Below are 27,736 nucleotides of genomic sequence, written 5' to 3'. Positions count from 1 at the left end.
GTTAAAACTGGTTAAGTATGCTGTATGTTTTTTAAGTTATTCTATTACTTGAAAACTGCGTCTCCTGTTATGAATTATTGTTGCTCTCTCAATTAAGATCTGATTGAATAATCCACACATATATATTTAAAAAAATTTAATAGGCTTTTCATAGCTATTAGAGGGAAATCCTTAAACTCTGGTAAGTGCAAAGCCATAGATGTGCTGACTAGTTTACTTGAATGCTGTTTAAAATGTTTTAATCCTGATAGAGATAATTGTTGACCTGGGATTAATGTAAACGGACTAACTCAAACAATTGCTTTATAATCCATGAAACAGGAAGAATTAAGACAATAAAAATTTCTGTCTGATAGGACTTCCCCCCTCAATTACTCTGTACTTTCTGAATAATCAGTTTGAAATAGAGAAGTCTGCATCATCTTCAAATATTATTGAAAATGAGGTTTTTACTGAATAAATATTAAAATGAATAATACAGTTGCTAACGTAAACCTGTGATATTTTAACCTGCTGTGCAAATTAATTTGTTTCATGCTGCCTGTAAATTTTAATATGGTGTGAGATATTGTATTGCAAATACATAACTATTATAAAAGTTGCCAAAGGAGATGGAGGGTTATTATTTGGGCAAAAAACAACTTGGGCTTTGGTCACCTGGAAAAATTGAGGCAATTTTCATTTGTCAGGTAAGCCTGTCAGTTTGATATTAAAATGACCAACAATGATAAATACAATGTTAAGATAAAATTGTAATATCTGGACATCAGAGTTCATACTGACAGGTCTCAGAGTAGCAGCTGTGTTAGTCTGTATCCGCAAAAAAAACAGGAGTACTTGTGGCACCTTAAAGACTAACAAATTTATTGTAGCATGAGCTTTCGTGAGCTAAAGCTCACTTCTTCAGATGCATAGAATGGAACACACAGACAGGAGATATTTATACATACAGAGAACATGAAAAGGTGGAAGTATGCATACCAACAGGCAGAGTCTAATCAATTGAGATGAGCTATCGTTAGCAGGAGGAAAAAAAACTTTATGAAGTGATAATTAAGATGGCCCATAGAAGGTGTGAGGAGAACTTAACATAGGGAAATAGATTCAATTGGTGTAATGACCCAACCATTCCCAGTCTTTATTTAGACCACAGTTAATGGTATCTAGTTTGCATATTAATTCAAGTTCAGCAGTCTCTCTTTGGAGTCTGTTTTTGAAGTTTTTTTGTTGCAAAATTGCCACCTTCAAGTCTGTCACTGAGTGGTTAGGAAGGTTGAAGTGTTCTCCCACTGGTTTTTGAATGTTATGATTCCTGATGTCAGATTTGTGTCCATTTATTCTTTTGCGTAGAGACTGTCCGGTTTGGCCAATGTACATGGCAGAGGGGCATTGCTGGCACATGATGGCATATATCACGTTGGTAGATGTGCAGGTGTACGAGCCCCTGATGGTGTGTCTGATGTGATTAGGTCCTGTGATGGTGTCACTTGAATGGATATGTGGACAGAGCTGGCATCGGACTTTATTGCAAGGATAGGTTCCTGGGTTAGTGTTTATGTTGTATGGTGTGCGGTTGCTGGTGAGTATTTGCTTCAGGTTGGGAGGCTGTCTATAAGCAAGGACTGGCCTGTCTCCCAAGATCTGTGAGAGTGAGGGATCATCTTTAAGGATAGGTTGTAAATCTTTGATGATGCGCTGGAGAGGTTTTAGTTGGGGGCTGTAGGTGATGGCTAGTGGTGTTCTGTTATTTTCTTTTTTAGGCCTGTCCTGTAGTAGGTGGCTTCTGGGTACTCTTCTGGCTCTGTCAATCTGTTTTTTCACTTCAGCAGGTGGGTATTGTAGGTTTAAGAATGCTTGATAGAGATCTTGTAGGTGTTTATCTCTGTCCGAGGGATTGGAGCAAATACGGTTGTATCTTAGAGCTTGGCTGTAGACAATGGATCGTGTGGTGTGTCCGGGATGGAAGCTGGAGGCATGTAAGTAAGTATAGCGGTCAGTAGGTTTCCGGTATAGGGTGGTATTTATGTGACCATCGTTTATTAGCACAGTAGTGTCTAGGAAATGGACCGCTTGTGTGGATTGGTCTAGGCTGAGGTTGATGGTGGGATGGAAATTGTTAAAATCTCGGTGGAATTCCTCGAGGGCTTCTTTTCCATGAGTCCAGATGATGAAGATGTCATCAATGTAGCGCAAGTAGAGTAGGGGTGTTAGGGAACGAGAGTTAAGGAAGCGTTGTTCTAAGTCAGCCATAAAGATGTTGGCATACTGAGGGGCCATGCGGGTACCCATAGCAGTGCCACTGACTTGAAGATATATATTGTCCCCAAATGTGAAATAGTTGTGGGTGAGGACAAAGTCACAAAGTTCAGCCACCAGGTTAGCCGTGATATTATCGGGGATACTGTTCCTGATGGCTTGTAGTCCATCTTCGTGTGGAATGTTAGTGTAGAGGGCTTCCACATCCATAGTGGCCAGAATGGTGTTTTCTGGAAGATCATTGATGGATTGTAGTTTCCTCAGGAAGTCAGTGGTGTCTCGAAGATAGCTGGGAGTGCTGGTAGCATAGGGCCTGAGGAGAGAGTCCACATAGCCAGACAATCCTGCTGTTAAAGTACCAATGCTTGAGATGATGGGGCGTCCAGGATTTCCAGGTTTATGGATCTTGGGTAGCAAATAGAATACACCTGGTCGGGGTTCCAGGCATGTGTCTGTATAGATCTGTTCCTGTGCTTTCTCAGGGAGTTTTTTGAGCAGATGGTGTAGTTTCTTTTGGTAATCATCAGTGGGATCAGAGGGTAATGGCTTGTAGAATGTGGAGTTAGAGAGTTGTCTGGCAGCCTCTTGTTCATATTCCGACCTATTCATGATGACGACAGCACCTCCTTTGTCAGCCTGTTTGATTATGATGTCAGAGTTGTTCTTGAGGTTGTTGATGGCATTGTGTTCAGCATGGCTTAGGTTATGGGGCAAGTGATGTTGCTTTTCCACAATTTCAGCCCGTGCACGGTGACGGAAGCAATCTATGTAGAAGTCTAGTCTGTTGTTCCGACCCTCTGGAGGAGTCCATGCAGAATCCTTTTTATTATAGCGGTGGTAGGAAGGATTCTGTGGGTTAGTATGTAGTTCAGAGGTGTGTTGGAAGTATTCTTTGAGTCGGAGACGGCGAAAGTAGGATTCTAGGTCACCGCAAAACTGTATCATATTCGTGGATCTGGAAGGACAAAAGGAGAGTCCCCGAGATAGGATAGATTCTTCTGCTGGGCTAAGAGAATAGCTGGAAAGATTAACAATATTGTTGGGTGGGTTAAGGGAGCTATTGTTGTGGCTCCTTGTGCCATGTAGCAGTTTAGACAGTTTAGTGTCCTTTTTCTTTTGTAGAGAAGCAAAGTTTTTGTTGTAAATGGCTTGTCTAGTTTTTGTAAAGTTTGTCCATGAGGAAGTTTGTGTAGAAGGTTGGTTTTTCAGTTCATACTGTTGAAATGAATGGGGTAATCCTCATTTCTCAGGGCTACTGTTTCAGACTTCTATGCTGAAGTTTTGTGTCAGTCTCCCACTGATGCTAGCTATGGTGGGAGTGCAACTATAAACTGCCTGCTGGAGTGCTTGCCACCAGGTTTTTTAATCCTGTTCACTAGCACTCCAGCAGTTGCTGACATTGGTGGCACTTCACTGAAGGTAGAGAAGTTGTGGGAGATCTTATTTCAGAAAAAAATGGAGTGTAGAGAAAAATCAACAGGACATCATTGCATTGGCTTACACTCAGTTCAAGTTTGTAGGATGTCTTCATAATCATAAGAGCTAGAAACTGTTTTCTTTCAAACTGAAGTTTGGATTCTATAGTAAATTCCATAACTATGGAATTGCAGAATACACAAGACCCTGGTTATATACAGTAGTATAGGAATTGGACAATAATTAAATGTACATATTTAGAAAAATTCTTTTATGCCTCCCTCACTTACAGAATGACTAATCATTGGCAAAACAACATAATTACTGACCAAATGATTGTGTATAACACAATGCAAACTAGAAAAAAATAGAATATTTCTTCTTTGCGAGACTGAAAGATATCCTAAAACTTATTGGAATATATTCATGCAAAGGACTTTTTGGAAGCTGTACTGAGAAGTTTATTTAACAAACATCAGTTTCTCTAATGCATTGTAATCTTAGCCTGTAAAATTTCAGTTTAACTTTGAATCTTGATTGAGTACATAAAAGCATCTTTTAAAATTTGCTATAGATGGAAAATGTCTAAACTACTTGATTTTTGTGAAAATGGTTGAAAATTAGATGCCCAGTTGAGACTTTATTTGCTATGTCAACCAAGAGCAGTCCTAGTATGTACCTAACGTAAATGGGGCCCTCTTCCACTCTCAACCAAAAAATGGGATTTATAATGAAAATAGAGACTGAAACTTAATTATAGAAAAGTCTGAGCAGTGTAAACTGATGAGGTAAAAGAATATGGTCTGATATTGAAATTAGAAAGAAAAAGGTTGTGAAAGATCATTTTAAGATCGTGCTTCTTTAAAATCTAATACAATAAATGGGAATGTTTTAATGTATGGTACCTTCATTTCCAGGTCCTGGGGAAGGATCACCCAGATGTTGCCAAACAGTTAAATAATCTGGCCTTACTGTGTCAGAATCAGGGTAAATATGAAGAGGTGGAGTACTACTATCAAAGGGCACTTGAAATCTACCAAACAAAACTAGGACCGGATGACCCAAATGTAGCCAAAACAAAGAATAATCTGGTAAGTTTGTAACATGAAGTAAAAATAGGAAAATGTAAGCTTTGTTTTTTCTGATGTGCTAAAATAATTACTCCTGGGTACAGAATGCATACCTTCCGCAGTTTTCTTGGTTCCCCTGCAGAAATATGGGGGAGCAAAGAAATCTGAGGAACACACGCCTCTTCCCCAGCAGCCCTGGTGCGTCTGCTGGGAGCAGCCAGTAGCAGAGAAATCGCTGGGGTGGGCGGGGAGGAGGCTGGGCGTGCGTATGTCCCTGGAGAGATGTTAAGGGGGTAGGTCTCAGCGCGTACCTGCACATGAACGAGTGTCAGGGCTTGTCTACACTGGCACTTTACAGTGCTGCAACTTTCTCGCTCAGGGGGTGTGAAAAAACACCCCCCTGATTGAAGCAAGTTTCAGCGCTGTAAAGTGCCACTATAGACAGTGTACCAGCGCCACGGCTCCCAGCGCAGGTAGCTGTGTCCCTCGTGGAGGGGGGATTTTTTAGAGCGCTGAGAGAGCTCTCTCCCAGCATTATGCCACAACTACACAAGCCACATTAAAGCGCTGCTTTGGCAGTGCTTTAACGTTGCCAGTGTAGACTAGCCCTAAGAAAAAAAACAGGAGTACTTGTGGCACCTTAAAGACTAACAAATTTATTGTAGCATGAGCTTTCGTGAGCTAAAGCTCACTTCTTCGGATGCATAGAATGGAACACACAGACAGGAGATATTTATACATACAGAGAACATGAAAAGGTGGAAGTATGCATACCAACAGGCAGAGTCTAATCAATTGAGATGAGCTATCGTTAGCAGGAGGAAAAAAAACTTTTTGAAGTGATAAGGCAGGCTGCTAATGTTCCCATTGTTAGTTAATTGTTCCCATTCTTAGTCAATGAAGACTCCTTTACCTTGCCAGAGTGGTGTAAAGGAGCCTTATGGTAAATAACAGTAACTGAATCCTCAGCTAGGAAGGTCTTTCTCACTCTTTTTCCTGTGCCAGAGAAGCACAGTGGGGTTAGATTACAGCTCAGGATCTATTTTACTTTTCCATTTAAAAAAAAAGCAGGACCATGGTTAGCAAAACTGTATGACTTTTATGTGTGGACAGAACACCAAAATAAAAGTAATGTAACTTAAATGAAAATCCAGGATGATAACTAGAATGCAGGGTATTGGTTACCAAGTATTTGTAATTTAACTTTTGTATTTGTAACTGAACAGTCTTATTGTGGTATTTTTTCTATATGGTAGTTTAAATAAATTACCAAAATAAGTGAAACTGGTGTGATTATATTGTTGCATATTTTATTTGTCAAAATAATGCAGAATTTTGCATTTTTGGCTCAGAATTTCCCCAGGAGGAAATAATGTTTTCTTATTCAACAAATATGTAATTATAGATATGTTCTGTCTTTAAAAGATAAATCAAAACTTTTCCTATGCTGATACTTTTATATTATTTTTTAGGCATCCTGCTATCTGAAACAGGGAAAATTTAAGCAAGCAGAAACTTTATACAAAGAAATTCTTACTCGTGCACATGAAAGGGAATTTGGCTCTGTAGATGGTAAGGAACTTGATGTACAACTGAAAAGTAGGACTTATTTTTGATACTTCTCAAAATAAATCTGTTTAAGACTAATTGATATTATACTTAAAGTTGTGAGTATTTGAGGGAGATTAAAAGGAATGAAATTTTAGACTTTATTGAAACATACAGCAAAATCCATCCTAAGGAGGAAAGACTTTAATTACTGCATTTAAATTAATCCAAAACAAGGATTTTTTCCAAATGAGTGAGACTTTAGCAAGTCTACATAACAGACTACTTTTCTATCTAATCTACTTTAGGATGTTCTATAGAACCCCAAACTCTAGTGTCTAAGAGCTAGTATACACACGGGACTATGTTTGTCATCTTCTAGTCAGTGACTGTAATAATTCAGTATAGGATTTTAGATTACTTGGTAAAAATAATGGTCAACTCTTTGAGGTCATCTGCCAAAACAATTAAAGAATGCAGAAAAACTTGTCCTCTTCTTAAATTGGGCAGACTGTAAATTTAACAGCTAGACGTCAGCAGTCTATTTGTACATTGTTCCAGTAGAACATTTCATAAACTACTAATTGTAATGCAGTAGTTTCATTTCCTTGCAATAAGACAGTTTTTTTTTTGCAGCATTCAGTAGCTGTCACAATAAAAGAAATAAATGTGTGTATTCTAGCAAACGACTAAGCTCTTGTCAGTATATACTTCCACCAACTTGGTTAGATCAAAGTCTTTTAGAAATAGCACTCTGTCAGCAATTTTGTAATGCTGACTTCTAGGTATCTTTTCTAAAGCCAGTTAAAGGCAGACACGCGTGTTCTGTTAATCTGTTTAGTCTTTCTGTAATGTGTCAGAAATGCTAATTGTGCTGCCAGAACCATTATTTTTGTTGGTCTTCAGCTTTCTTCAACCTGAATATTAATGTCTACTTCTTTCACTGCTGTTATAAAATATTAATTTTATATTTTCACCAGATGAAAATAAACCCATCTGGATGCATGCTGAGGAGAGAGAAGAATGCAAAGTAAGGACGTGATTGAATAATTGTTTTCAGAATTTCTGTTGTTAGTTACAGATATATTTTTAACATGCTGTTTTCAATTTAGGGAAAGCAAAAAGATGGCTCGTCCTTTGGAGAGTATGGTGGTTGGTACAAAGCTTGCAAAGTTGATAGGTAGGTATATTATTTAAAGCATTTTAACTACAGAATATACAATTCTCAGAAACGTCAGTTTGAAAATCATACTTAAAAATAAAATCCTTTCATCTGTGTTACTAATACTAAAACTGATACCTAAGAAATCCAAGACGATGTTTGCTGGCCACAGCAGAGAAGGTGGCTTCGGGGATCTGATTGTGACTTGGTTCTGAGGCCTTTTTTAATCCCAACTGAGGCAAATTCCAGTGGCTAGTAACAGCACCCAAAAGACCATCTGTCAGTTGGAGATGAGTAGAATGCAGCAAACTCTGGACATGCCTTTTTCCCCAGTTTCAACATACCCCTTATTCCAGGAATTACAGAGGAGGGGTGATATAGGAGCTTACTATACCAGCTCTGTGCCTGCTGGGAACTCCCACATGCTATATTCACCCACGAAAGCTCATGCTCCAAAACGTCTGTTAGTCTATAAGGTGCCACAGGACCACATGCTGTGCATATGATCAGTCTCTGTGCCACTGCATATCAGTAGTATAGACAGAACAGAGAGGAGTAGTAGAGCAGGCCACATAATCTGGCCTCCTGCCTACATTAACTCAGTATGCTGTTCTCTGTTTTGCATTTCATTATCGTTGATTGTACAAGTAGATTAGTCTCGTTTCGGTTATTTACTTTTTGATTCTCATGCTCTACACAGAGCTGCAATGTTTGAATTGCAAAATCTTGTGAGAAATGGCTTTGTTTGACTTCAAACATTTTCATTGAAATTTGAAACAACAAACACTTTTTTCTCTTTGTATTATGCTTGATAAAAAAAATTCTGTATCAAATATAAATTTTGAGCCAAAACTATTGTACTGTGTGTGTATTATGTATAATATCAAAATCTTCCGCACAAAGTAGTTGACATTGTTAATAGTGAGAATTATTTCTGGGTTCATCTTAGCATTTAGTTGGGGGATGTAGTAATATAAATGAGACTTTTAAAACTTAGTAAAACTATTGCTGGATCTAGTAAACTTATCTGTTCAGTCAAATATGCTATAGATGTGGAGGAGAATGGTTAACTGAACTATTGAGGAGCATGCATCAGGAATTCTGTAGTGTCATAAATGTCTCCTTGCTCCTACCTCTCTTGTTCTAAACACTGTGTGCCACAGAAGTAGTCAGGCTATCTTATTGCTTCAGGGTCTCTGCTCAAATGCTGCTGAAACAAAACCTCAGTGAGGGTCTTGACTGGTTTAAGACTTATTAACAATTGTGGCATATTGTTGAATCAGGTTTTTTTTCTTGTTGGGGTTGGGAGAGACAATTCTCAAAGAAATTCATAATGGAATTTGAAATCTTTCCCCTCAGCATCACTGGCTTAAATCTGGATGAGGTATGTAGCAACTGAAAGTAGCTCCCAGCTAGAGGCCGAGCAGGAATTTTTGATCTCAAGTGCCTAATCCATATTACAACACCCATCATTGATACTGGCACTAATTGACATATTTTCTGACCATTTCACTGATGGCCAAAGTTTGACTGTATTTTGGAGACTGAACTACACTCTTACCACTAGAGGTCAGGTCTGAGGCACCCAGGAAGCTAGCACTGCTGCTGTTCATATCGCATGGTTCCAGAGGATAGTATTTGTATTAGTTTTCAGGGCTATTAAGCAATCACTTTTTGTGAGTCATAAATGCATTTGAAAGATATTTTTAATGTTTCTCACATATTTAATGTTAGTATAATATTTTAAAAGATGATTCTCAGATATTGATTATACTGATGGTATCTAAGCTTTTATCTCATGTTTTTGAGTTTTCATGTGTATATAAATTAAGAATTATTTCAATGTATATTTTTTAATAGTCCAACAGTAACAACTACCTTAAAGAATCTTGGAGCACTTTACAAACGTCAAGGCAAGTTTGAAGCTGCTGAAACATTAGAAGAGGCAGCAATGAGATCTCGTAAGCAGGCAAGTATGAAAATTCCCTATTGTTCTTAGTAATGCTATTTATGGTTTGTTTTCATCAGAATTTTGACTTCCAGTTGATGTATATTGTGCACATATGATGTTTTAGCTGTTCAGTATCTGGCAGTTTTTTAGAGATGTATTGCTGTATATATTTGCTAATTTACTATCTATTATGTTAAACTTAAAAAAGGGTGCTTTTTGTTAAATTAAAAATATATAGGCACGATGTTAACCCTTAGTAAATTGGGTAATTGCTAGGTTGATGATACCAGGAACTGGTGAAATACTAAGTGTTCTGAGGTGCCATTATGGGTGCAGGAGAACAGCAACTGGTAGGTGTGCAGTGCAGGAATGGCACAGCTGAGCAGGGACACTTCCTGGCTTGGGGTGGCAGCATGCATGTGCGTGGCATAACTGAGGGTGAATCCTGTGGAGAACATGAGGGAGGACAGAAGCAGCTGGCTCAGACAGCAGTTTTCAGCAAATACAGTGTGAGGAGTTGCACAATAGAAGTTGGGAGTTGAATCTTAGGGGGTAAGGTTGGACCATGTGGGGACCATAGCTAGGGAAGCATTTCTGGGGAGGGAGACCATGTTAGGGAGAGGGTCAAGAGAGGAGCCTTGGTTGGTGAACTCTCTCTCCAATACTTCTGTGTGTTGATACGAGGTCTCTTCAATCTGTTGAGGAGGAACTTTTGTAACTCTCTTAATGTAGACAAGACCTGGGTCTGGTGTCTACAATGAATATTTTTGGAAATTCTCAAATCCTAAAACCTGTCAAATGACCAGGAAAAATAAAGGTGTTTTTTTTTAACTTGAAGGAGAAGGAAAGCTGAGTATATGTTTGTTTTAATATGGCTATAAATGTATACATCTATGAAAAAAGAATGTAGTCCATACTTGCAGAATGGGGGATTCTATTAGCAAAAGATTTGGGGGTCATGGTGAATAATCAGTTGAACACAAACTCTTGAAATTCAGTTTTTAATAATTTAGTAATTTTGGTGGTAATAGGAAAGTAAGGAATTTTCTTGTAAAATGATGTTTTTGTGTGGACACTTTGTAATTCAAACTACAAGTAAACTATTTCAGAACAAAAAATGTTAGTCAAATTATGGCAGGCCATATCTTACAGATAAAGTACCTCTTTCTGTTTTAAATACACCGATTTGTAGCTGAGATGTTTCAAAACCTATTAGTACATGATCCTGATCCTGCAATATTTTTTGTTGCTGTAGAAGCAGACTGCCAGGAATAGGCAAGAGCAAAAGAGTTACTGACAAACCTTATACCCCAAAATGTGCCGATGACATCAGCATTGATTGTTTTGACACACAAAGAAGTATCCAATCCATTCCTCCATGACAAACAGAAGGAAAACCTGAGTGTTTGCCAAGTAGAAAAGGACAAAACCAGTAAGCTTGAAGAAAGATGATAGAGAAGAAAAATTTTGATATATCCCCTTTAATATAAATATGTGAAAATGCTCCTGTATAAGGTCTTTGATATATCTTTAATCCAAGTGAGATTTTAAAGTAAAATAGCAGTTCTTCAAGCAGTGTCCCTGTGGGTGATCCACTTAAGGTGCACTTGTGCCCTGCGCCTTTGGTTGGAGATTTCTGGTAGCAATGCCTGTTCAGCCCTCACATGCACCCCATACATTCTCATGCACCATGCTGAGGCTATGTGGCACTAAACTGAGGGCAGTTAGCCTGTGTCTTCTTAACCACAGTTTGCTTGAGATGGAGTCTGCAATGAGTGCCTATTCTCTGTTTAGCATTTAGATAGATAGTTTTATAGTTATTTACCTGTTAGTGTTTCCTTTGTCTTTTCTTTCCCTTTTGCCCTTAACAAATTAAAATTAATAAAAAAAAATCCTTTTATTCTTAGATATAGTTAGATATTCGTTTAGTACTTCCCCTACTTGGGATTGTGCCTCATTTTTTCTTGGGAATGGTGGGTTCCCTAGGATTTGAGAGGTGCCTCTTCTGCTGTGAGGCTATTCCAATCAGTGACAGGCTTTCTCAGTGCCTCCAGTGTTTGGGGATACCCATATTCCTAGTAAGTGCAAGATCTGCACATCCCTCAAGGGTAAATCCCTCAAAAATAGGGAAACCAAATTTAAATGTCTGATGATGGAGGAAGGCTTACATCCAGCTTCAGATCCAGGGGTGGAGGATCCCACTTTACATAGACCTCCCAGTACTGCTATTGCTCTGTCCACATCAAGATCTTGTCACCAGAAACCCTGAGAGAGGTAGACAGTACCGTGGCACTAAGTACTTCTGTTGTACCAAAGTCCTCATCTGGATCTTCCTCTAAACAGAAGGAGGTAGGGAGTAAATTTGCACTGTGTCACTGACACAAGAGGACTATGGAGAACTCAGGTCCCAAGAGGAGTTCCATGTAGGCTCTGAGTGATGCTGGTACTGCAAAGGCAAAGAAAAAACCCTCCAATCTAAGGCAGACTCGGTACCAAGTTTGGGTACCCAGACCCTAACTGACAGAGAGATGAGTGAAAAGAGTTATAATCCCGTCCAGGAGCAAAGCTCAGTACCAATATTGAGGAAGTCAGCTGTACCAAGGATGGCTAGACCTCATATGCTACTGAGGGAATTGTAACTGACGCACTCCTGGGTGCCCAGCACATGATGTCAGCTACATCAGTGCTGAAGCCACCCTTCACAGACTCTCTCCTGGGCCAATCTGTTACCATCAGTAACACAGGTGTTCAGGTACCTGTCACATTCCAGGTTGCAGTCCATACCACTTGCCTTGAAACCTTGGGTGCCTTACAATGCTTTGCTGTGGTAGCTCTCAAACAGGGCTGCTCACAAACAGCATGCAGGTCACACCCTGAGTGTCTGTGTATAGTTGCAGTCCTGGTTCAACAACTCTGACCTCAGCAGCCTTTCAGCAACACACCAGCCACACTCTGGCTTCCAGGTGCCTTGGTTACTTCTTGCCGCGTGATCCCAACACACTCCTAGTCCTGAATTTTCTAAAATGTGCATTGAGCCCTCTCTTGGACAGTTCAGATATTATAGGTCTGTTGGCCCTGTAAGGGTTCAATATTCAATAGTTTACTGCTTTAACTGGAGTTACCTAAACATTTCAGTTTAAACACAACACTGGATTAGTTTTGATTAAAAAATAAAACAAGTTTATTTAACTTACAAGAGAGAGATTTGAAATGAGTAAAAGTATAAGGCATTAAAGTCAGAAAGGGTTACAAGAGAAATAAAGATAACTAGCTTTCTAGTATCTATAACAAATTAGACTTAGTGCAAGGTAAAATCCTTACCACATGTTTCCAGCAACATTGCTGACCAAATTCTCAGATCAGGATACTGCCCCCATCCCTGAAGTCACAGGACTGGTTCCTTAGTTGTCTTAAATGGGTGTGTGAGAGAGAAAAGAGAACCTGTGGTGGTTTTACCCCTCACTTTTATAATCCAGTCACCCTGTAAAACACATTTTCCTGAGGGTCACCCCTAAATAAAGTTCCTTTCTGTTGTGAGGACGGAGACATAGAATCTCATGGGAAAAGAGGTTCCATGTTGTTCCTTGCTAAAATGTATCTCCATCTGTTCTTGTCCCTGACAGGTGATTGGCAGTCAACTTTGATGACTCCTGGCTAGAGGTGTTAGCTTGTCCTTTGTCTTTCCCACAAATCAGAAACCCTGCTCCTAACTGGGACCTGAACCTAGTCCTCAATGACCTTATGAAGCATATGTCTGAACCTCTGGCTAGATGTTTGTTGTAAGATTTATCTATGAAGACAGCCTGATAGTGATCTCTTCTCTTCTTCCCAAAGAGTGGGAGAATTGAGGGCTTTAATGGCAGACTCTCCCCATTTACGGTGTTTTCCAGAGAGAAAGTGTCGCTACAGGCCCATCCAAGATTCTTACCTAAAGTGGCCTCAGAATTCTAAATTAATCAAACCAGTTATCTCCTGGTTTTCTTCCCAAAACAACGGATTAGTCAAGAAGCTATATTCCATACTCTGTATGGAAGGAGCATGTTAACTTTCTGCCTAGACAGGACCAAACCATTTAGAAAAATCTCCTGTTTCTGTCTATAATGGATACGAACGAGGGTTTGGTAATTTTGAAATGGAGGTTGTCAAAGTGGATCTCTGGTTGTATTAAGACTGGTATGATAGAACTCATGTCCAACCCCCTTCGAGAGATTTAGCACATTCTACAAGAGTACTTTCTACATCAGTTGCATTACTTAAGGAAGTAGACATATGTAGAGTGGCAACTTGGTCTTCTGTTTCATGCTCTTTTCTGATTGTTAACGTCCTGGTGTCTGTGGAAAGATCAGATGTGTCCCTGGGCAAGTTAGTTCTCTTCTGTATTGGACTCTGCACTGAACCTTCTGCTTCCTTAGGGGAATACTGATCTGGAGTCATCTGAAGTTGAGCACACTGAGGGACGCTATTTAAAGATGGAGAGGTTACGCCCCTTGTGTAGTAACTGGAGTTCTTGGAGATGTGTCCCTCTGTTGGTGCTCCACTACCTGCCTTCTTCCCCTCTGCTTTGGAGCCATCCTTATGGGACTTTCTGGTGGAGAAGGAGTTGAGGGCAGTTTGCCCATGCAGTTTGCCCATATAGCTTCTTATTGGAGGATGAGGATGTGTGGGGTGCATGGGCGGGCTGAATGGGCACCTCTACCAAAAATGTGTTATCAAAGGTGCAGGGTGCATGTGCACCTGAAGTGGACCACTCACAGGGACAGCCATCTCAAACAACTCCATTTACTGCACAAGGTGAATAAGCTCTCTGTATGTGTATTGGCTCCTGAGCAACAAAACTTCCACTTGGTGTTTAGTTCTGATTTTCTAATATGCATGTAATCACATGAAGTGATATTAACCAAAGTTATAACATAATTAACCAGAGTAAATGGCAACGAGTATAAGAAATTATAGGCATAACTGGCAGGTAGGCCTATAGTTGTTTGTCTAAGACTTAGCATTATAAACCACCATTATAATTTAGCCTGAATGTTTAAAGTCTGGCAGAATTTTTTTTCTATGCTTTCTCACTACATCAGGCTGGATTTTTTTAAATGTTTGAGCAGCAAGGGGTCAGCTGTTTTTGAGAATATGGTTAGGTGGAAGTATTTAAAAAAAAAACAACAAAAAACTATTGACAAAACAAAGTTCCAACCATTTCTTTGGAGAGCTCTAGAGCCCTTCAGGTTTTAGACCAGAATTTGACATTTGGTAGAGAGTTCCTTCTGGGATCAAAGAAATGCCTTTTGATGTCCCAGAAGAATCAACCCAGATATGGTTTAGTAATAAGCGTCTGAAAATCACCCCTTGCATATGCTCAGTAGAGTTTCTTAAAGGTTTGCAGCCGAAATCCCTGAATATTCCATTTGTATGGAGCATTCTCTAGTCCCACAGAGCTCCAAAACATGCCAGCTGCATTCACATGCACAGAGCTAGTTTCAGATGTGGGGATTGATACATTAACAGCAGCGATCACTGCTCTGGTCTAGAGGAAAGGCACATGTTAAAGTAAAGGGGAAACAGAGTTGGCACAGCCACCATCTTATGCTAAAAGTAGAGGGAGTTCCCCCTCTCCTCCTAGGCTTGAGGCAGCAGCACTTCTCCTTGGCTGGTTGCTGAGGTTGCCCCATCCTGTTTGTTTATTTTCACTACTGAGATTTGCTGGACTCCAGGAAAAGATTATGCTTCAAGTCTCATCTCTTTCATGGACTAATGAAGTCTTGTGCAATTTGCATTTCTTATTGAGCAAGTCAAGCAGTTAAGTATAATTCTCTTCATCTTATATTTGGGTAAATGAGGTTGCACATATTCTGTTCTGTCAGAACTGGAAATAGAACCTGGTACTGCATCTCTCACGTGGCTCTTTAAGCCACATATATGCCTTCTGGGTTGTGGGCTGCCCTGGGGGCTGGTGCAGCCCCTGGAATAGGTTAAAGCAGCTTTGTGGGATGCTCTAATTTACAGCAGTCTGTTGGCTCACAGTCCAGAATTGCAGAGTGTTGCAGCCACGTCCCCTGCTTCCGCTAATATTCCACTTCCTGCCCCAGCACACTCCTACAACGGGGGTCTGCAAGTGTGGCAGCATATGGCCATATATCATGGTTAAGGCTACATTTTAGTCATGGGTACATTTTTAGTAAAAGTCATGGACAGTAAACAAAAATCCATGGCCCATGACCTGTCCATGACTTTTACTATATACCCCTAACTGAAACTTGGGCCGGGAGTGCTCTGGGGGGGATGGTACAGGGTGGTGCTAGGGGGAGGGCGGTGCGCGGCCTGGGACCCCCGCTGGCGGAAAGGGAGACGGGGCTCGCAGACTCCCTATCTGGCTCCATGTGTCCTTGCAGCTCGTATGGGGAGGGGCAGCCACGGGGGCACCGCACGCTGCCCACCACAAGTGCCAGCTCCACAGCTCCCATTGTCCAGGAACTGCAGCCAATGGAAGCTTTGGGGGTGGCACCTGCAAGCAGTGCATGGAGCCCCCTGGCCCCTTTGCGTAGGAGCTGCAGGGACATGCCGGTGGGAGCTGGAGAGCCTGTCCTCCAGGTAAGCGCTGCCTTGCACACAAACCCTGCCCCAGCCCTGAGCCCCCTCCCACACACTGAAACTGCTGCTGCTGGCAGCTGCAGAAGTCACAGAGGTCATGGAAAGTCACATTTTCTGTGATCTCCGTGACAGGCACGCAGCCTTAATCATGGTCTTGAGCTTCCCCTGTGCTGGGGGAATTCACACTGCTTTTTTAGAATAAATGTGTGAAATCTATTACGTTTTTCTGTGCTCTTTGTAACTACTAAAACCCCACTCCCCTCCAGAGCCAGCAATAGTACCCAGGCTTTTGATTCCAGACTTGTGTGTGCTGTCTGAAAGGGTTGGGTAAGCCACTGGTGAAGTGTCATGTCCCCCTCTAGTGACTGATGGACATAGAGGATTACAGACTGCTAGTGCAGTAAGTTTGTTACACCTTTAGCTCAAGTAGTAGAGGTCTGTGTAATTGATTTAAAGGTCTTGGGTTTCAATCCTGTTAATGACCCATACAGGGCATCATTATGGTTCCACTTGATGGAATTTCTGTTTTTCAGTTTACTTTTCTAAAAAACTAGGCATTTGCATACAAAAAGCTACTTTTAAAATGTCAGTTACAAAGTGCAAGTACTCAGAATTAAGAAATGCCCAAATTAATGTTTTCTGTGTGATTTAGCCTCCTTGTGTCTGTATATTATGATAAACTTTGTGTGATTATATACTTTGACCCATGCTTCGTTCACTGCACAAGATGGACAGTGAATGAGGCAGAAAGTTGCAGGAAGAGAAGGGATGTTCTCTTGTGACAAATGTACTGAGCTGGGTTCTGTTTCTGGCTGAGCAACAAACATCACCTTGATGCTGGATAAGATTGTCATAGTGCATATGCACAATAGCTCAAATTAAGCTTGCAAGCTTACTTTTAGCATTACCTGACATGATTTGTTGTCTTAGCAACTTTAATATTTTTAGTGTAGTTTTTTGTATCTAACATACTTTATATTTCTTTGAGTAATCCTTTTAGAAATTCAGAAAATGTACCTGATGCATCCTTTATCAGGAAACTGTGTGTTGCATTGGCAAAAGATTGGAATCAATAAAGTCCCTCTCTTCCATCTCTACTTTGATCCTATTCTATGGTTATAATTAAATTTTCATAATATTAATTACTGTTAAAATTTCAGTACATGGGAACACTTTTTAATAGAAAGTTTATACTACAGTTGGTTGGGTTTTTTAAATGAAACTTTGTGTAGGGCTTTTTAAAGATGAACTCAATGTTCTTTACAAAGATAAATAAACATCACTAACCCCATTTGACATCTGGGAAAACCAAGGAAAAGAGAGCATGTGTTTCCATGTTAGTGATCTAACAGGCGCCTTAATACCAAGCAGATATGTGAAATGCTTGAGGTAACTCACTGACAGTCAGAAGAACCTCAAGTCTCCTAGCTCCCAGGCCTGTGCTCAGTCCAACTGCTTTGCTTTATGTTGCATTGATGTTTGTAATAGATCAGTTATAAAGTATTGAAAATTGTATTAAGTTCAGAGTGAGTTAAATGTATCACTGATTTTTTCGTTAACCTGGTTACCATGTATATTTATGATACTATACATTATTAAAACCTATATTGAGTAAGTAAGACACTTTTTCCCCCTTTGCCTGCCTCACAGGGTCTTGACAATGTTCACAAACAGAGAGTTGCTGAAGTGCTAAATGACCCCGAGAGCATAGAAAAAAGGCGAAGCCGAGAAAGCCTCAATGTAGATGTGGTAAAGTACGAAAGTGGCCCTGATGGAGGCGAGGAAGTGAGTATGAGCGTAGAATGGAATGGGGTAAGTACAGTACACAGTTGAAGAAAATAGTCTAGAAAATTTACCATTGTAACAGGAACTTTTGTCCAGTTGTCATTCCATTGTGTTTTCAAAGTAGTTTTCCTATTTCATCTACTTTACACTTCATAATTCTGCAGAATTAAGAATTAAAGAATAAGATCTTGCATTTAGTAAATTCTTTATATTTTGCTACTCTTTTAAATTGTCCACAATATTTTTTGTCCTGAAAAGTAAAATTTCTTTAGGAATTTCAAGCAGCTGGGTTTAACTATGAGCATCTGAATGCTGATTGAGTGTCCTGGTGTGTGTTGGGTGCATAATCCCTAGTCTGTGGTTTCCTCAATAAACTGGCAATTAATTTACTTCTGCTTATTTGCTTTCTTTATATCATCCTTGCCTGTAGGTTAAATGTGTCCAGCAGGTGCCACTATGGAATTAGGAATATTAAAACATCAGTGATTTTTAAAGTATATAAAAATAATCAGTTTGACTTAAAAACAACTCCAGTCACCCCTCTCCCAACCTTGTCAGAGAGAATGATCTGTAACTTTGTTTCCAGTCATAGAAGAAGGGTGATCCATAATACGCTTTTGTATGTGCTGTCATTGCTGGTTCATGGCAACTTGACAGCAAAGATACATTTTTAAATGAAATGTATATCTCCACTTCCTGTGCACTCCTTTAGAATTTATGATTAAAGTGAGGCCTTATTCTATCTTGTGATGTCTTGTTTCACTACCTAACATAATACCTGTGTCATGAGTTAGAACAACAAAAACTTTTTAAAATAGATATGTTTGTAATGTGTGATTAACTGTGCATTTTCTACCCTTTGTTATGTCTTTCATGCTTTTAGGTATACTGTTTACGTAATTTTGTTTGCTCCGGTTACTAACTTTCTTATTGTGTATTCTGTTGCTGCCAAGGGGATGTATTTAGTGCAGGCAGTCAAACTGTTAATTCACTATAAACTATAGTTCTGCTAAATGCACTGATACATTTTGCCAAATTGCTGTAGTGATAGGTTTGTCTGGCTACTTTTACTTTTGCTTTAGGGTGTTTATCCTATTTTATAAACTAGAATGCTTCTAAAGTTCATTTCTCTTACAACAGTTTTCCAGTCACTCGTAAGAGGCTTTAAGATCCTAAAGCCAACTTCGTAAAAACTTACACTTGCTGAGTTTGCACGGAGAATGTTCTCTCCATCTTTCGTTGGCATTGGTATTCTCCGTGCCAAGACAATCAATCAGCATCTGTTGTGAATAATTAATGTTGCATCATTAGTATCCCCAAAATAAGTTTGGTAACTCCTTTTATCTTAATTTTGTCCACTCAGCATTAGAACTGTGTACTGTACTCCTCCCTAAATTTCTGCCGTACTTTGCATGCCTTTGTGTGTTCTAAGTGAATAAAACCTTTTACTACTATTTGCTTTTAATTAAAACAAGCATGCAGGTTTTGGAATGATAAAGAACCTTCTGGAAAAATACAAAATGGTATTTCTAGGTCAATATTTGAATGAAACCTAACTGATAAAAATCTGTTGACCTAAAATATTAATTTGCCTTTAGGGACCAGAATTAAGGAAGTGTTGATTTTTACAAAGTCTGGGAATTGCACCATTCATTTAAAAAATGTGGCATCACTTTTTCTGATATACATGGGACTATTCACAGTCCACATTTTCTTTCTCACTTGAGAGAGTTTGTTCATACACAAATGAAACAGGAAACTTCCCAGCGTTGTTTTCTACCTTATTTTAATGCTGTTCTTTTCTGTACCTGTAGGATGTGGTGTTACCTTTCCCTTATCTCTTCTCTCCACACAGATATTCTGCTTCTCAGACAGGAAGTACTGTTGAATTTCTATTATAGGCAATTTACTTTGTTTACAGAGACCAAAGAAAGTGCCTGTTTTGGTTTAAAAAAAAACACCAAACCTTCTGATGTGCATCTGTACTCTTGAGTTGGCTCAAGAACTTGGCTGTCAGACAAAACAGTGTTAGGGTTAGGGATAGTGCAATTTATAGAGTAGTTGAAATTATTTTTAAATTTGAGAAATTTTCTGCAGTTTTTGACCAGCAGTGCACAGCAGTAGTAATTTTGTGAGGGTATACAATACACAATAAGAGGATACTTTAATTGCAGTAACTTCCCACATGTAGTATAGCTTAGACAAGAACTGTATGCTTTGGGGTAGTGTCCTAGAGGAACCGAAAAGTCTGTTTTTAACAAATCTGTAGCTAAATACTAAGACACACACATTGTTTAGTAAAATTGATGTAATGTATATTGTATACTAACACATACTTTTAAAACTTCCAAATATTTATGGAACAATGCACTGTTCTTGTAACTTTTTATCAGTTTTAAAATTTTACAATTTGAAATTGTTGTTAGAGAATTGCTTTCATAAACATTTTAAAAATGTTTTCTTATACTGACTTCTCCAGATAAGCCTGAGCTTTTGCCCTCTGTCTGTTTCAAAAAATGAAGGATATTTTTTATATAGTGGCTATAAAGCTGAAATGCCAGCTAACTTGAGAACTGTTGATGTGAACATACCTATTTTAAAATACAAGGAGTAATTTGACTTTTTATTCATGGAATCATGTATCTAAAATAGAGAGTTCAGATTCAAAGCTGCTGAATTTTCACAAGCACTTCTTGAATCATTCTATCTGAAAGGTCTTTATGTAATTCTAAACAAAATATAAAATCTAATTTGATAATAGACCTCTGTCATCAGGTGAAGATTTGATTGCAACTCCCAGTTAGTTTTCAGTCACTGGTAGTAGGGCATCTTGTAAAATATTTTTTATTGGTATTCACTCTACTTCCCACGGAGAGATGCCATCATCACTAAACAAAAATATTAATTGATATCTTTGTCCATTTTCCCAGAGTTGAGAATGGAAAGCCTAAGAATTCAACTAGCTTGTCACTTCTGCAGGTGGCTCTTTCAGCTCAACGTAGAGGTCCATTCGGCAGGGCAGTGTGTGGAAACTTGGGTTACAGTATTTTCCTTATGAATTTTAATTTTTAAAAATATATGCATGATAACACATCAACAGTTCAATGGATTCTTATTACCTCAAAGAAGTAGATGGAATTTTGTTTGGAGGGGTAAGGGAAACCCTTTTCCTTTTTAGTGTTGTGGAGACAAAAATTCCTGACAGAAGTTAAAGCTTAAATGAATGCACCTTGTTCTGTTCATTTCTTTTAAATCTTGTATTAAGTTTTTCCTTTTTATTTTGGCTTTTGTATTCTTTTCAATTGAAAAAAAAAGTCTATATTACACATAATTTTATAATATAAAAGCAATTTCTGGGTTTTTAAAAATCTGCTTTTCTCTTATTTACTTTAATAAATTAATTATTTATTAATTTAATAAAAGACTGGATCTCTTTTGGTAATTTTTGTATGATACTTGTTAATGAAATAGGTTAAAGTATGTAAACAAACAACTACCTTTTGGGTAATTACAAGGATCTGTGAATTGCAGCACTTAGAGGTGCAATCCCAAATCTTTAATTTAAAAAAAGACCTCCAGCATATGACCTAGAAATACCGTAAACATAACTGTTCAAAATTGAAAACTGTTGAACTTTTCCCAACAGTTTCATTCAGTTTTTCTCTCTCCATTTCTGTCTGACAGGCCTAGATGCCTTTTGTGATTCTTATACTGTCTCCTGCATGACGGGCGTGCACCATCTTCAAGCTTTAACTTCTCTCTTCAGTACTGACTGCTGTGTTTTAGCAAATCCCTTACGATTTTTGTCAGAGCTACACTTCCTTGTAAACTGGCTATTCCTTCAGTGCTACTGTCTTTTATTCAGTTTCCTATTTCTGTACATGTGTAGCTTTGCTAGATATGTATCTAGTCATACAAAATGTGTTATTACAACCATTTGCTGTGTAATACTTAAGTAAAAAGTAAGAATGAACTTTATAAGTAGCTGTTCACTATGAAAAAGGTAGTTAAAAGTATCACACAAGGTATTATTAAAATAGCATGATGGTGACCTTTACAGAATAAAACGTAAAAGTTAAGGCATGTGCTCCAAGTGCTTTAAAATGTATTTAGAGACCTATAATGTGGTTAACATCAATATGGAACTCTGGATGTCTTCACTTATGATTATTCTAAAGTAGCATTGCTGTTTAGTCTTTGTGTGAAATTTTGGCAGTTATGCTTTTCTCTACTAATCTTGGTGTTCAGTGATTTGTGTATTTGTCTTTCTCTAATAAACTCACTCCAACTGATGTCTGTCTCTGTCTGCTTAGTAGTACTTTCTCCTTTTACAGTCCTTCCTTTCAAACAGTAGCCATGTAGGATTTCTAGAAGTAGCAAGTGGTTACTTATCTTACTAAACTGTTGATTTTTAAGAGAAAACAGTAATTCTTTGGCATACAAATTTGATATCTGTACTTAAGAGTTAGAAACTTCTGTGGCATAAAATTTGAATGTAATGTGCAAAAAGTTGTCATTTCATCTTGTTTTATATTTTTCTGAAACATGGTGAAAGTAAAACTGAAATATATATATAAACTTTCTGATCATAAATGGTTCCTACATTTTTAATAAACTCAACTTATAGAATTCACTAAATATGTTTAGTGCACATGGCCTAGATAGTTGGAAAAAAAAAATAAAATAGTTTGTTCATTCAGACCTTGATAGAATGCTTTTGCTTGATACTGGACTCTCACCTTTCCCATATGACTGCATCAACGTAAACATGAAAGGTGGTGGTGGTGGTGGTGAAGGTGTTGGTATGCATTTGTGAATCATGTATGCTTTGAGATTATTTTTAACTGTTATGAATCATAGTTAGCCATAAATTGAACAGATTTTCGTATTTCTGAAATCCTTGTGATAAGTAGGCACTGATAAGTCTGAATGCTGACAGTAATCTTCTTGATAAAATACAAATTATATGGCATTTTAAAATATTTATATAATTTGGCACGATTACCTAACAGTAACAGAACATAAGTATTTTGACTTGTTAATTCAGCTTTGGGGGAGGGGCAAAAACTGTTGCAGTTTCACATTTGTTCAAATTTTTTTCAGGATGGCACTGGATCTTTAAAACGCAGTGGTTCCTTTAGCAAGCTCCGTGCTTCAATTAGACGCAGCAGTGAGAAGCTGGTTAGAAAGCTGAAGGGAGGAAGTTCACGAGACAGTGAACCAAAGAATCCTGGGTAATTATTTATTCTTAGATGAGCTGCTGTGCTCCCAGATCCTGCCCATTTTGTAGCCTAGCACTGATCAAGGTAGCCTTGCCTCTTGTGGTTATCATCTGTCTTTACTGCATGCAGAATTGTAGTTCATAAAGGTATTAAACATATTGAATTCCTTACTGAAAAGTGATATAGGGAATAATTTAACTCTATGCTGACAGTTTAATATTAATAGTAAAATATTAATAGAAAATTAATTTCTATTAATATTAATGGAAAATTTAATTTGTTTTTAGTATTTATTGTTCAGTTGTTGTTTTTTAACAGAACTTGCAACTCTTAAAGGGGGATGCTTAGCATGATGGCACCTCTAAGAAAAAGCTTTATTTAGAACATGTTTATATAGTAAGAGTATTATTGGTGCACTTTATTAAATTGCTAAATTTCTCTTTTCCCAGAGAATAAAGTAAGTTCCCCATACTTTAGTCTTAAGTACTGTATTGGAAAAAGGTGTGTGTGTGTGTGGGCAAGGGTTGTTTGGTTTTGGGTTTTTTGTTTTTTATTTTTTGCTTTAGTAGAACTCAAGACTAGTATAGCATTATGAATATTTAATTTATTAAAGATAAACTTCAGTGTAAACACAATTTGACATCAGACTTTAAATCTAAGAATCTGGTTCTATATAAACAGAATGCGTTTCACATATTGTATGTATTAATTTTCTACTAATTTTTAAACTTGCTCTTTATCAGAAGTATAGAAGTGGAAAGCTACTGTTAAAGAAAGCGAACAAAATGTTACCTCTCAAACCTTAGTGTTGAGGGAAAAGGTTTACTGGAAGTCAGCATAAACAATCATTTTTAGTCATGCTTCATTTAGAAACTAAGGCCTGGAGTACACTAAAGAGTTAGGTAAACTCAGCTATGTGGCTCAAGGATGAGAAAAATCCACAGCTCTGAGCAGCATGGTTAAGCTGACCTAAATCCTGGTGTAGACAGCACTAGGTCGATGGAAGAATTTTTCTATCAACCTCACTACTGCCTCTTGGGAAATGGATCACCTTTGCTATGGGAGAACCCCTCCTGTCAGCTTAAGCCTGAGGTAGTATCTACATTGAAGTGCTACAGTGGTGCAGTTGCAGCGTTTCAAGTGTAAACAAGCCCTAAGAAGGGTTAACTACTGAAACATCCAAATTTCAAAGGGCAGAAACTAGTGTCGAAAAAACTCTTAACTATTACATTTATATGTTCTGTAAATTCATTAAATCAAGAATTTTACCACATGCTATTAGCTACGTTGTATATTAAATTCTCACGCCACTGAAGTCAGTGGCAAAACTTCCACTGAATTGAAAGGGGTGGTGGGGGGAGAACTGTGTATTTTCATGGCTTTTAGTGTATTTATAATTCCTGCTGATGCACAAAACGATACGTTCACCTGTTTACCTGTTGCACTATGCAGACCGAAACATTCATCACAGAATTAAGCATAAGTATTACCTTTTTTCCTTAATAGCCCTCCAGTTCTAGCAGCATATCAGGTTTAACCTTGAATACTTTTTGCACTTTGGAAAACAGACTAATTTGGTTTCCAGATACAACTGTTAGAACAGCATTGCTTTATTGAGCTTCTATTTAAAAATTCTAAATAAGAGAATTTGGGTTGTCTTCATTTGCTGGAAAACAATCTGAATGGGTGAGTCCATATGATAAATACATTTAGAAATATTTATGTAGTAATTTAAATTTCTGTGTGATGTCTGGGGCTGGGACAGGAACTTGGGGGGCATATCATAAGCTGGTGTAAATTGTTATAGCTCCATTGGAGATTTGCCACACTCTTTATCTGCTTGTAAAGCTTTGTGCACACCCATAATAGTATATAAATAATTTCTGTTGCTATTTGTCATTTTTTGATTACTTACCTCACTGTAAGCTGTCAATGAAAGGGTGTTTTTTCAATTAAGGTAGAGTAGGAGACTGAAATTTGAAAAAACAAACCCACACACAACGGTATAACGGAAGAAATACAAAACTGCAAGATAGTTTAGCAAAACAGTGCAAATGCAAACCCGGAATGAGTCTTATTCTTCCAACATCCATAGTTAAAAAAAATATATAAATGTCTCTATCATTTACATACAATTCTTTATCAACTCCCTATATTGCTCAGGTTTACCATTATTAGGTATAAATTGTAGTTTATAAAAACAACTATTTCCTTTACCCCCAATATTTTTGGGAAGTTTAAAAGTTTTTTCAACATTTTATGGAACCAGGTTGCTATTCCTGGTCTCCTGCAGTTAATAATAGGGAAATATATGGACAACTTGTTTTTTATAAATTCTAAATAATAGCTAAAGGGTGTTTTTCTACCATATTTTGAATATTCGCACTTAATTTATTTGGCATTGCAATCTGCTGTAAACATCCTCTGTATATGTGATGCATGTAAGTAAAAGTAATCTATCCACATCAGGATGAACCATATTTTTGACCCTATGCCACCTAAATGTGTTTGGTATTTATACTAATGATAAAGTTAGTGTAGAACAGATGCTAAAGTGCCAACATCATCTTTGGTTTCCAGTGTTCATAAAATGTCCTGTGTTCTTTGAAAGACTGTCTGATATTTGAAGGTAAAATTCTTCATTAGCTTATCTGTTATGTACATATTCCACAAATAGTTCTGATTTCAAAATCTTTCATTGCTGGTGATCATGTAATGCCAGAAAAAAGTTTCATTTTGAGGTCCTAGGATGAGTTGGCAGTACTGGCAAGTTTTTTAAATTAATCTTTTGACTAATAAATGTACAAATTCTGTCTGGAAGTTGATGAGAATACCTATACAGACACACCTCGCCACCCCCCACCCCCCACACACACTCAATTGTTCCATTCTGAAAAGCCTTGCATAACTCGAATTTTGCATAAATAGGAAACGTATACCTGTACGTTACGCAAAAATTTCCACAACTCAAAAATCCTATTTCTGGCTTATGGAACTCTTCCCGTAAATGTGAATTTGTGTAAATCGAGTCTTGCATAATCCGGGGAGCATCTGTACAACCCTTGTTTTTGTAGATTATAAAACCTTTTAAAAATCTTAATTTTCATTTGTTTAGCTATTTTAGAAAGAAGTTAAATATATGGTTTGTAAAATTATTTTTTTAACCCTTTCATGGCTTTCTAGATCATGAAAGTGCAATTGAGGATAGGATTTAGTAAAATATGTACATATGTTTACACAAGAATACTTTCCAATAACTTCTTTATTCATAATAGGTTATTTCAACTTCATTTCCGGTAGTAACATTGCTTTCCATAGTGATTTGCTACACTTAGTTAAAACTGCTCTGTTTTCTTTTACTGCCATTTGATTTTTAAAAATGACAATTTGATGCATATATTTTTATATAAACACACATTTGTGTTTAAGGTGTTGCAAATAACTGAATACAGTATTGCTAGTGTATATAAAGATCTACTGACTTACCAGAAAAATTGTTTCTAAAAAGAATTTTGTTCAAGATTTTCCATGAGAAATTGTGTTTTCTTCTCACCACCACCTCTACCTCTTCCCTTCACTGCCTCTTCTCTATTTTCTGTGAAGGCTGTTTTTTTGCTTTATAGTTCACCTGTTCCTGCTAATTTATCCTCACTTACAGTCATAGTCCTTGATCATGCTGTCAAACAAGGATTATGATTTCAAGTGAGTAATAAGTAACAAGAATAGATGAGTTCCAGAGCTCTATTCATAGAAAATTGAGGGAAGGAGGGAAAAAACACTTGTCAGCAAATTATTTATAGCTAAAATGTTTTTGATAAGGTGATAGGAGATCTGTAAGAGTTGGTGGATGTTACAAGCATACAGTACTTGAAACTTGGTGTGAACTATTTACCATGGACATTTACTTTTTATTTGATTTCAGATCTTTTAATTTTACTTTTTATTTTGCTTTGTTGATAAGTTGCTGATTTTGATCTCCCATGTTTAAAATTTGATTATAGAACAGGTTAGCTAAGTTGCCACAGCAAAAATAAAAGCAAAGCTTTTTTAAAATATCTGTTTATTATAACACAAAGAAAAATGATACATGTATTCTGAGTATTTTTAGTCCTGTTTCTGACTTGAAAAAAGTTACAAGTGCATTTGCCAAACTAATTTTCCTCTGTAGATGAAAATCTAATTTTACTTCTAAAGTAAATTGGCTGCTAATAACTTTTAAAAAGTTGAAACTTAGTCATGCTATCTCTTTCTTAAGGTTCCTTATTAGCACTTGAGGAAAAGTATACAAGACATTTGGGTAGATTTGTACCTGTCAATTTTTTGTTTTGTTTTCCTGGAGTTTGGATTTTGTTTTTAATAAACCTTTATGCTCTTACTTTTTGAAAAGAGATTTTAATTTGTGATGTTTTGTATGTGTGTTTTTACAAATTAACATACTTTGACTTTCATGTGTAACCATAAATGTATATTGTATGTAAATAAATAACAGAGAGGTATAAACCATGCATGATTCATTGCTTCTTTTTTGTTGCTAACACTTGTCATGTTTTAAATTAATTGCTTTTAAAATGTAGTATGCTTACATTGTGTAGCTGCTGCCTGCATTTATTTGTATAGGGTTTTTAGTTTCAGCATTCCAGACATAACACATTACTTGGGCTCAGATCTATCAGAGCACTTAAGCACATGCTTACCTTTCTTTCTGAGTAGTCCTGTTGATTTCAGTGGGACTAATGAC

At 37.6% G+C, this 27,736-nt stretch overlaps 1 protein-coding gene across 5 annotated transcripts in view; it reads left to right on the top strand.

Annotated features, from left to right (window-relative positions):
- The window catches only part of KLC1 (kinesin light chain 1), an 85,590-nt gene that overhangs the window by 51,621 nt on the left and 6,233 nt on the right, over positions 1-27,736 (top strand). For 2 of the 5 annotated variants that reach the window (XM_045015179.1, XM_045015181.1), the window contains 7 exons: positions 4,590-4,763; positions 6,215-6,314; positions 7,271-7,320; positions 7,403-7,470; positions 9,313-9,421; positions 17,642-17,803; positions 22,880-23,010. In XM_045015179.1, coding sequence (XP_044871114.1) covers positions 4,590-4,763; positions 6,215-6,314; positions 7,271-7,320; positions 7,403-7,470; positions 9,313-9,421; positions 17,642-17,803; positions 22,880-23,010 — 794 coding nt within the window. Of the gene's footprint in view, positions 1-4,589; positions 4,764-6,214; positions 6,315-7,270; positions 7,321-7,402; positions 7,471-9,312; positions 9,422-17,641; positions 17,804-21,460; positions 22,212-22,879; positions 23,011-27,736 lie in introns of those variants that run through there. The other 3 variants (XM_045015182.1, XM_045015180.1, XM_045015183.1) reach the window with 2 other exon arrangements.

The sequence above is a fragment of the Mauremys mutica genome, chromosome 4 (genome assembly GCF_020497125.1).
Source record: "Mauremys mutica isolate MM-2020 ecotype Southern chromosome 4, ASM2049712v1, whole genome shotgun sequence".
Classification (NCBI taxonomy): Eukaryota; Metazoa; Chordata; order Testudines; family Geoemydidae; genus Mauremys; species Mauremys mutica.
This window is presented reverse-complemented; position numbering and strand designations above follow the sequence as displayed.